Source organism: Arachis hypogaea, chromosome 4 (genome assembly GCF_003086295.3).
Source record: "Arachis hypogaea cultivar Tifrunner chromosome 4, arahy.Tifrunner.gnm2.J5K5, whole genome shotgun sequence".
Taxonomy (NCBI): Eukaryota; Viridiplantae; Streptophyta; class Magnoliopsida; order Fabales; family Fabaceae; genus Arachis; species Arachis hypogaea.
In genome coordinates, this window is record NC_092039.1 from 111496106 (window position 1) to 111508273 (window position 12168).

Genomic DNA, 12168 nt, shown 5'->3' on the forward strand with positions numbered 1-12168 from the left:
TCATCCTTAAACATAATGAAGTACTAACATGGGAAAGGTACTTGTTGCAAAAAGTGATAAGCTTGATAAGAATCAAGTTAAGTCACTCAAACAAATGCAAAGCATTAAAAACATTGAGAATTGTGAAATTCCTATTTACATTCCTTCTTGATAAGCTAAAGTGGGTCACGCTTACACGTCGCTGAGCTCGCGCTTGTGCGTGCGTACGCATCGCTTGTGCGCATGCACGGATGCTGGAACTTCCAAACTCCATTTCATCATGGTTTCTTCCCTTTTGCATGCTCTTTTTCTCACTTCTTCAACCCATACTTGCCTTGGAAACTTGAAATCACTTAGCAAACATATCAATGCATCAAATGGAATTAAAGTGAATAAAATTTAACAATTAAAAGGCCTAAAAAGCATGTTTTTACTTTCAAGCACAATTTAGAAAGAAATCATGAAACTATGCTATTTCAATGGATAAGTACAAGAAAAGTTGATAAAATCCACCCAATTAAAGCAAATAAATATCTTGAAATGTGAATTTATCAATCAGTTAGGCATTCCAAACAATGGACACCAAACAAACACATAGATGCATATGATGTCTGCCTGTCCTATGCTTGATGAGTCTCATCTGTCTGTTATATAGCCAACCCGACAAGTCCTGGTAGCTAACCATTGGACCGTCTCTCTGTCGTGCATCCCCAAATCTCAAATCATACTTATTCATAATCATATAACACACACCGATGTATATCCATGGGGGAGAGCTCATCCAGAAAGGTATAAGTGTTCGACTACACTTACGACATAGAGTCAGCAAAGTATCGAGTCTCAACTTGGAGCACGTGGTGGCAAGCCACTACTTTCACCCAGGAAAACTCATATCTCAGATATGGAAGTGCAACAATTACATAATCATTCAAATTCATATAATCATTACCAGCCATGATTCATTATCAATATAGCCATCCGTCTCATTACATAAACAACACTTCCGCTGTAACAGCTCAGACCACCCGCTAGCACGATATTGTCTGCTTTGGCACACAAGGCCTCACGATTTTGCCTTTGACGATAGGGATGCTAGCTGAAGCCCCCCACACTCACTCGTCAAAACGCGTCATGCTAGGGAGAGGTATCCACACCCTTAAAAGGCATGCTTCGTTCTCCTCCCCAATCGATGTGGGCCTTACAATCCACCCCCCTAAGGGAGCCCAGCGCCCTCGCTGGCACATCGATCCGGGTTCTAGCTCTGATACCATCTGTAACAGCCCAGACCACCCGCTAGCACGATATTGTCCGCTTTGGCACACAAGGCCTCACGGTTTTGCCTTTGACGATAGGGATGCTAGCCGAAGTCCCCCACACTCACTCGTCAAAACGTGTCATGCTAGAGAGAGGTATCCACACCCTTATAAGGCATGCTTCGTTCTCCTCCCCAACCGATGTGGGCCTTACAATCGTTTTGACGAGTGAGTGTGGGGGGCTTCGGCTAGCATCCCTATCGTCAAAGGCAAAACCGTGAGGCCTTGTGTGCCAAAGCGGACAATATCGTGCTAGCGGGTGGTCTGGGCTGTTACAGATGGTATCAGAGCCAGAACCCGGATCGATGTGCCAGCGAGGGCGCTGGACTCCCTTAAGGGGGTGGATTGTAAGGCCCACATCGGTTGGGAAGGAGAACGAAGCATGCCTTATAAGGGTGTGGATACCTCTCCCTAGCATGACGCGTTTTGACGAGTGAGTGTGGAGGGCTTCGGCTAGCATCCCTATCGTCAAAGGCAAAACCGTGAGGCCTTGTGTGCCAAAGCGGACAATATCGTGCTAGCGGGTGGTCTGGGCTGTTACATTCGCCATTATCATCGTTCACTTTACCTCTTTCTTCATCAACAAGATACTTCCTTCCATCATTATACCACACTCCACTACCCAAAGACCAATTATAAGGCTTTAAACAAGTGTTACAAGGATTTTGAAAGTTGGAGGAATATTTTAAAAAAACTAAAGTTTATGTTTTGGAAAATAGGGGTCCGCGTACGCAGCCTTTACCCGCGTACGTAGGGGTGCGAACCCGAAGCAAAGTCCCGCATCGCGTACGTAACCCCTCAAAAATTCAATTCTCGTGATGCATACACCTACTCGCATATGCGAGACACCAAATTCAAAGAGAATGGCCGCGTCGCGTGCGAGGGTTCGCGTACGTAGATTTTATAGGATAGGAAAAATTTTGTAAGTGTTGCAGAATTTCAGTTTTACACATTGAAATTCTGACGCGCATAACTTTTTTGTTTTAAAATATTTTTCATCCGTTCTTCAAATGATGTAAACCTCTCAGACAAAATTTTCATTATAGATAAGTTTGATAAAAATTTAAGGTTTGGAGGCCAATTTATACCCTACTAAATTTGGCCAAAAATCGAAGATTTCATTTAAATACCAAACCTCAACTTTCAAAATATTTAAATCTCAAACCCCGTTAAAACTTTCCAAATTTGCATCAACCAAGTTCAATCATTCCTTAACACCCCTCATTTACTCCATAACATACCAAATTCACAATTATAATCACTTCACACAATAATTCATATCCAAACAACTATATACATAATTATCAACATGTATCATTAATCACTCAAAAATCATTATTTCACTAACATCATCCTAGTTCATATCACTAATCAATTATCAACATGCACCACCAATCACCCAAAAACCATTATTTTACCAACAGCATCCTTATTCATATCACTATCCATTCATTCCACAACATACTACATCCAAAACCTTTAATCTAATCAACTTTTACAACCACAATTCTCACCAATTTCAACATCAAACATTAAAAATCCACATTTTATGCTCATACAATAACTAATCAATCCAACCAACTAATTCAACACCAATTTACATCAAATTCGATAATTATCCTCATTATTTACTAAACATAATAATTCACATATTCATCCTATTCTACGGTCAACTAGCCTAAGTTTTCACAATACATTAAATATTAATTACGAGATACTGAAATCATACCTTGGCCAATTCCTCCCCAAACTCAAAACTACCAAAAATTCAAGCTTCAAGACTCTCAATCAAATCCAATAAATTCCAGCCACCAAAACTTCATTTCATGAGCTCCAATTTACCGATTCAATCTCTAATTTAACATAAATTCAATCTAATTCATGCAATTCACTTGATTAGAACTAGGATACACAAAATTAGACAAACTACAAGGGTTTTAAGTTTTTTTACCTTATCCATTAATGATTGGAGTAAAATCCAACAATTATCTAATGTTAGATTGCACCTAAACCACCAAAATCATCAAAATTACTCAAAACTCAAATCAATTTTGTGGAAAAAGAGAGCACAGAGAACTGGACATGAATTTGAAAATACATACCACTTTATTTGGATTAAATTGAAGAGGACTTTGAGACAAATGCGTGGCTACAAACGGCTCGTCAATCTGAGTTCCAAATCAAAAGTTATGGGTGATAGAAGTTGATGATGAATAGTATTTTTCCCCAAACCCTTTGTCACCTCCTCTCTTCAACTCAGCTACGTGGAACTCAAAATAAGAAAGGAAAAAGGCTAAAGCTTGCTTATATAGGTTGGGCCTTGGGCCCAATATGGGCCGTTCTGACTGGTTTAGCTCGTTGGTCTAATTTTGGGCCAAATTCTTTAAAATTAGTATCAAAATTCATATTTTAATTATTTCTATTCCATAAAACTATTTCCTAATTTTTTAAAATAATAATTAATTTATTGGCCAATTATTTATTAGTTTCGCGGGTTTTACAGCTTGGATCTTGATGCCATGTGTGCACCAGAGTTTTCAGAATATGTGAACATATGTACATGAGCAGTGGGTAGTATGTTTCCTTAATTTTGTTTTAACGGATCGATGAGTGAAAATTTATTTTTTTAATAGGTGTTGCTGATCCTGAGGATGGGGAGTTCAGAATCAGAATGAAATACGGTTCTAGAAAATCAGTCATTGCGACAATTCGGAGTTGCACTATCTCCAGAGGAGTCGATTACGTTGTTTATCAATCCAAATCACAGACGTTCTATGCAAAATGCAAGACTTATGGACGTGGGTGCGATTGGCTTATCTGAGTCAGCTTGATACAGAAGAAAGCTTGATGGGAGATTCGGAGATACAACGGGAGGCAAACATGTTCCATGGGAACGATCTCACAAGATCACGCCAAGCTAGACTCGGACACGATTGCTGAGGCTATGAAGTCATTGGTTGAATCTGACCCATCTATAAAGGTGAAATTTATAATTGCAGATGTCCAGGCAAGATTCCACTACACTATTAGTTACCGAAAAGCATGGTTGGCAAAGCAGAAGTCGATAATAAAAGTTTTCGGTGGATGGGAAGAATCTTACCAAGCTTTGCTGATGTGGTTCTCTGCAATAGTTCAGAAGATGCATGGTTCACAAGTCCAAATAAAAACACAACCCCTGTATAATAGGAGTGAAAATGTGGAGGGTGTTAGGATATTTCATCGAATATTCTGGAGTTTCAAGCCAAGCATAATATCCTTCAAATATTGCAAGCCACTGGTTCAGGTTGATGGCACCCACCTATGCAGAAATTATAAAGGTTGCCTTTTGGTTGCAGTTGCACAAGATGGGAATCAAAACATTGTGCTTGTTACTTTTGCCATCATAGAGGGTTGAGACCATTGATGCGTGACACTTTTATCTTAGTAACTTACGAAGGCATGTTGTAAGAAAAGATGGTGTGGGTATAATCTCCGATCGTCATGAGTCAATCTGGGCAGCGGTAAATCGTAGCGGAGGTTATTGAAAACTTTCGAGAGCATGGTGGATGTTTTGTATTCGGCACATTGGTAGCAACTTCTTAAGTGTTTCAAGGTTCCGTACTTTCAAAAGCTTGTGGTCAACATTAGGTATTCAAAGATGGTGGAGAAGTACAACGCCAACTACAAGAGGTTGCAAGAACGAGGCGAGGCATATGCCCGTTGGTACGACAACATCGAACATCCCCAGTGGGTATTGGCGTTTGACGAGGGACATCAATGGGGTCACATGATGACAAACCTTGTCGAGTGCATTAATTCAGTGTTGAAGGGCACCCAAAATTTGTCTGTCTTAGCACTCATCCGAGCAATATATTATCGGTTGAACAAACTATTTATGCGGAACAGTAACGAAGCTCACAAGCGCCGGCGTGTTGGATTTACTTATTCTCAGTTTGTCACTCAGCGGATAGAGGCAAATATGCAGCGTGCAGAAAACATAGTCGTGCACCGCTAGAAGAAATGAGCTATTTGAGGTACACAAAATGTCAAGTGGAAGAGTGTTAGTAGGTGATCTTGCACTACGGAGGTACAACTGTGGGCCTTTTCAGGTGGAGCAGCTTCCATGTTGCCATGTTATTGCGTGCTATCCTAACCAGCACCTCGATTGGCAGGTGTATGTCGGCGATGTATACAAGATGTCAGAGATTCGCAAGATCTACACCATTGAGTTTGTCCTGTTGGACGACACAGAGATATGGCCTGATTACCCAGGACTGACGATGGTTGCAAATCCTGCCTTGAGACAAATGTCAAAAGGTCGTCCCAAATCGACTCGCTATCTGAATGAAATGAATGTGTGGGAAATGCGTGGTCCCTGGGTATGCTAACTTTATGGGAGACAGGGTCATAGTCATAGTAGATGTCTGCAATGTGTTGGACCGAGCAAAGTTGGTGGGAGTGGTGGCTCATAGGGTTTATTTTCAGTTGTAGAGGTTCATTATTCATTGTGGCTGGATTCTAAATTTTTCAGTTCATGTATTTTACGATTAATGCATTCGAATTCTGAATTTCTATGTTCATAATTTTATGGATTAAATAAACTGAGTTTGACTACACTAAAGATTAATACAACTAATACAAAGATTACATAAACTAAGCTTGACTAAATTGAAGATGCATACAACTAATACAAAGACTAAAAAAACTAAGTTCGACTAATCAGCCCATGGCTTCTTCTTAAAAAAATCCTATCACCTTGTTCGCTATCTTATTAACACTTGACGGAATAAATCTATTCGGTGGACGGACATTTGTCCGTAGGTTGTACTGATGACCAACTACCTGTCCCTCTACCGAACCTGACTCACATGCTTCTGCCGGAGCGGAAAGATTAGGGATATATTCGTCAACAATCTGCTGTGTCAGTGCATTCAAGTCAAGACCGCTCGAAGCCTCTGTTGTCACATTCAGACAACCTCGATCGATCTCAAGATGCGGATCGATGCAACCACTCGCTCAACTATCAGGGGTGGGGGTACGGTGGCTTTGACGAGATGAACTATCCACCGATCTTCGGTGTGACTGTGACGATGACTGTGATGGCACTGCTGGGATGAGAGCCTCCTCAACAGGTCCACCACTAGCAATGAAACGATGGATTAGCGCATCATCTGTAAACGTATCTGCCTGTGGTGAGAATGGGAGAAATTCTACGAACTCGAGTCCAAGATGGCTCTGCTGCCTGTGAGGTAAGCTGTGGTGCTTGCTGTGGTGCTACCTGTGATGCGAGATATGACACGGGTTACGATGCAAGCTGTGATGGCTGAGATAGCTATGAGCGATGATAAGAAAATAGCTCAAACACTGCATAAGGTTGTGCTGGCTGCTAGGGTAGCTGTTGAGGAATGAACTCCGACAACCTCAAGTACATCCAGAATAATCCAAGGTACCAACTACGGTAATCAGCAGACGGGATAAAATTGACGATTAGTTGCAGGTTCCTATCTCGCAACTAAGTATTGTGGCGGTTCCCCCATTGTTGTATCCATACGTAGAGTATGATGCTCCAATCATAGCATTGTACTCCTCGAAGAGTGTAACAATGCTGGTCAAGAGGGATGGCCTGTGCAGGCAGAGGGGGACTGTGCATACCCATACTGGCGAACCACTCGGTCTGTAGAATGCCGTTCGACACACTCGAATGAAAGTAACAACCCTACTGTGTCACACACATCAAGGTGGGTATGTAGTTCGGCCAGGATGATGATGTCGATGTATGGCCTCTAGAAAAACTGCAAAATTGCATGGGCTAAGTTAGATTATTAATACAGTAAATTATTCTTATAAATTAATACTGATACTGACCTCATCCATGTAGTCTATATCGTGCTTAATAGACGCCGCACTTCTCGACATCCACGCTCTGGTTAGTGGATGATGACTCCATTTTGAAATAAATTACGTATTGCCAGTAAAACACAAATAAAATATGAGTCCAATTCTAATAAATTATGTACTGTTACCTGCGTGCAACTGATAAATTAGCCGGTGCAAACTGCTGTCTTGGAATGGGCACAAGAAATGGCATTCGCTCCCACGTCCAAACAAACAACAAATCAAGTGAGTCGTCTATCTCCTTGCAATGGTACTGCAATGCACGACATAGTGATCTGTAAAGATGTGTGAGAGTTGCTGACCCCCAACTGTTAGTGCTGATCTGCTCAAAATTTTGGAGCAGTGGTAGGTACTTTGCGTGGGCATATGCTGTCGACTTATCCACGAAGAGGGTGGTTTCCAACAGACAGAAGATGTGACACCTAACATATCGCTGAACAGACTCCCAGGTGTCTAGAGGCTGTGTGTCTTTGATCTGGCACAACCCAAACCAGTTTTATATAACTTTTAGATGAACTACTCACAACGGGTTTGCTGCCAAAAATCGTCATGCTCTAGTTAACCAAGAAGTCTTGACTGTTATCGGTTCAACCGGTTACAACCTCTCCATCAATTGGTAGGCCAAATATGTGTAACACGTCCTTCAATGTTAGTGTAACCTCACCGACTGGCAATACGAAAAAATGAGTCCTGACCTCCACTTTTCCACAAGAGCATATAGCAACACGAAATGTCCTCCGATTTGTCCTACTCTCGAGACACGGTGGAATCCTGTTGTTCGTAAGACTTGGTCAACTGTTGGTTGCCACATCTCCAATGGATCAAATTTACATAGCAGAAGATTCTTGTTAACCTGGTACATAGGACAACTGAAAACAGAAAATAGAAAACAATTTTATAAACGTCCAAAATTTAAAATTAAAATTAAATCCAAAAAATAAAATATAAAAGCTACATAAAATTCGAAAAACTAATATAAAAATAATTACAGATAATTTGTCTTAGAGTTAATATTATTTATTCAAATTAATAAAATACAACTTACAATAAAATAAAATAAAACATTAAAACATAAAATAAAAATAATTATATAAAATTCAAAAAATCACATTTTTTTATATTTTCTTTATTTATTAATATTAATAACTACCAACTAGTACGAAATATAAATATTATAACATAAAATAAAATAAAACATAATTACAAAAATTTCAAGAAGGTCATTTTTATTTATATTATTTATTAATTTTAAAATTACACTGTAAATTATCTTATTTACTAATCTCAATACAAATATTTTTTGACATAAAAGGAGATAAAAATATAATAACGGATGTTCTAAAAGAAATTTATCAATATTTTTATTCTTTATTAATTTTAATAACTACAGATTAACTAATTAAATTACAATAAATAAAATTATTAATATTATCACAGAAAAATAAACAAAAAATATTTAAATTATTGGGTAAAGTATATTTTTTGTCTCAAAAGTTTGACAAAAATTTTAAAAATACTCTTAAATTTTATTTTATTTCAATTTTGTCCCAAAAATTTTCGATTTGCATCAAATATACCCTTGACGATTAATTTTTCAAAAAATTTAAGACCAATTCAATAATAATTTCATAAGAACAACCCTCAACACAAGCAAATCAAGTATAATTTTCATGCATTATTGTTAGATTGGTCTTAAATTTTTTAAAATTTAGCCATCGAAGGTATATTTTATGCAAATCGAAAACTTAGAAATATTTTTAAAACTTTTACCAAACTTTAAGGACAAAAAATATATTTTACCCTAAATTATTTAATTTACTACAATTGCTAATAATAATATCAACTAAAATTGCTACGCTAAAAATAATACATTCTAAATACTAAGTTTTAAATTAACAAAGATAATAAACTTATCACATTAGAGTGTTTTAAATAATTAATAATGTGTTCTGCTACATCAATATAATCACCGATCATAGTTACTAAACATACTACTTATTCTCACTCTTATCAAAACTTACCTTCTTGAGTCACCTTCTTCCACTCTCAACCTCTCTCAATCACCTTCTGTAAATTTTGAAATGGAAAATGAAAAATGTGAAATGAGAGGTTGAAGCCACAAGAATTTCTCCCTCCCCTTTAAAGGCACCATTGTGCCGTTGCAGCATAGCAGTTTTCGGAGCATGCATGTCGAGTGCATGGAGATCAGCTGGTATAGTGGTTAACACATAGGGTACGTGTTACCTGTTGCTCAACACGTGACGAGAACGCCTGAAAATGGATTCTCGGAATCTTTAACACGCAGGGTGCATGTTACATACAGCACGACATGTGGCTAGTAATCACACACAAAGGTGTCTTGGAATCAAGCAAGGAATCTTTGCTCTTTCAACATGCAGGTAGGGGTGGCAAGCGGGGAAGCCCGCCCCGCCCCGCCAGAAGCCCACCTTTTGGCGGGCTGGCCTGTCCCGTCTAGCCTAGTGAGGCGGTTCTAGAATCCCACCTTGCCCTGCCTAACATCGGGCTGGCAGGTTGGCGGGCTAAGCCCGCCTAAGCTCCTCTTTTTTTTTTTACTATTAACTACTAAACAATATATATAATTTCACAACCATAACAATAAATTTATAATTTCTAAAAGCATAAAAAATTATATTTTTTATATTCATAAACATTAAAATCTTTGTAATTATAAATATCTAATAAACATAATTATAAACCAAGTTTTCATTCAAAACATAAGTATAAATATTCTCTCCAAAACAAAATAAACATAATTTAAATCATAATTATAAATATTCTCTTCAAAGTAACATAAACATAATCCAAACCACTCAATTTTTATCTTCATACTCTTGTATGTTAGGTTGGAGGAAGTTAGGTTTTGGCAAAAAAATTGTAAAAATATCCCCTCATTAAAAAAACACTAAGCCCGGCGGGGAAGCCCGCCCCGTCCCGCCAAAGTCCGCCAAAACCCGCGGTTTAAGCGGTGCGAGTTAGGCGGGTTTTTGCTATTTGGCGGTCCTAATTTTTCAGCCCAGCCCGCCTTTTTTGGCGGGTTACGCTGGCTGGCCCGGCGGGTTGAGGCCCGTTTGCCACCCCTACATGTAGGATACGTGTTGCCCCTTTGCTTGACACGTGACGAATATTTGTTAGAATTCCTATGAAAGTATCTCAAAACTCTGCGCAGAATATGCGACACATAGGGTGCGTGTTGTGTCAGTCTCTCTGCACCTCCACCTTTTTTGCAAAACACTTCAAATAGTAATATTTAATAAAAATACAATATATTTATCTATATAGAAAATAATTTTTGCATTTTTGACATTAAAAATAGTATTTAATATTGATGTATTGACAGTATAAAACGTTTTACACAATTATATAATCACATTTGTTTTTTTAAATAATCATTCGGATAGTTAATGTAAAAAATACTTATTTTTACTTATGTGATATTACAAAATTAAATTTTTAAAACAATAAAAAAACTAAAAAATACAAAAAAATATAGTATGTTAGAAAAGAAAAATACATCTTCAGTGGTGTAATAAAGAAATAGAAAAATATGAAATTTTTTTTTTCTAAAAATATAAAAGGTCGGGATGAAATGGGGTGGAAGCAAATAATGCAATTATGCAAATATGAAGTGTGACATTGACTATAGATAAGAAAGAAACTTTGATAAGAAAATGTGGCTACTTCCGAGTGTTTGTCTCTCACGTGTTACAACTTTATCTCTTTCTTTCACTGACATTGTCATGCCCACATTATATTCATCTACAGAAAACCGCTGGGTAATAATATTGTGGGTCACTGCTCAGTACTCACTAACTATATTATCATGCATGCTATTGTGCAACTATTTAAGATTAAATTTCATATTATTTTTAGGTATATGATAAAATATTTGTAATACGTACACTTATTTTTAAATAAAATTAATAAGTGATTCTTCTAATAATTTTTAATTATTTTTATATGTCGATAATTATATATCAGTATTCATCTAAAAAATAAATTGCCAAAATTATATTCAGATTATTTTGGTATCAATCAAAATATTTTTAATTATTTAAAAATATGATAAAAATACATATTTATAAACCAAAACATTTTATATTAATAAAAGATTTGTAATAAATATTCTATGTGAAAAATAAGACTCTAACATTAACAAATGAATTTATATTACGTTTTTTGTCAACAGAACATGTTTTTTTTTATCACAATAGAACATTTTTATACGTTTTTAAATTATTTAAATAATTTTAATAATAATAAAATTTAAAAATATTTTTATCAATACAAAGATAATTTGAGTATAATTTTTTGTGGTCTATTCTCATTTAAAATATTAGATATTCTCTATAAAGTATGTAATTTCTTTTGAAAACGTTAAGATGGCACGCGTTGCGAGAATGAATGGTTCGTAAAATGATGAATCCAGGTGCTATGCACCACCATTCATTATTCAACACAAAAGATGTTTACCTTTTTCGTTCACACAAAGACACTCACCTTTTTAACTCGCTTAAAAGTTTTAAAACAATGCTTAGTTTTCTATTGGTTCGAGAATGAAAATAAAGACAAACGGAAAAGTTTCAAAAATCGTTTCATGGAAGATGTTTTCTTGTTTTCTTTCCACTTTTTAATTTAGATATAAAAAGAAGAATGGTGTAGAAAGTAGTTATAAAGTGTATAGGTATTTTATGTAGTTATAGTGTCAAAAGTAAATCGAACTTTTCAATTTATGTTTAAAAAATTAAAAAAATTTGCAGCACATAAATTAGACCGTCCGATTTATGTTTTAGACAATTAAAAAAATTTTAATATCAAAATCGAACCATCCGATTTTTATTTTCAAAAAAAATTAAAAGTACAAATCGGACCCTCCGATTTTCTCTCCCACACAAATCGGACCATCCGATTTGTGTTCTTAATTTTTTAATAAAAAAAACCGGACAGTATATTTTCTTCACTTCATAGTTCAGAAAAAACTGTC

The 12168-nt window shown here is 36.6% G+C and overlaps 1 protein-coding gene across 1 annotated transcript; it reads left to right on the forward strand.

Moving 5' to 3' along the window:
- Positions 1-4179: 4179 nt before the first annotated feature.
- LOC112795189 (uncharacterized) lies at positions 4180-4686 on the forward strand. Its single transcript, XM_025837136.1, has one exon. It carries the CDS (start codon positions 4180-4182, stop codon positions 4684-4686), a length of 507 nt encoding a protein of 168 aa, XP_025692921.1.
- The last annotated feature ends 7482 nt before the right edge of the window (positions 4687-12168 follow it).

Excerpts from the sequence above, each read along its gene's own strand:
- LOC112795189 (XM_025837136.1), top strand. The coding sequence starts at position 4,180 with ATGGGAACGATCTCACAAGATCACGCCAAGCTAGACTCGGACACGATT.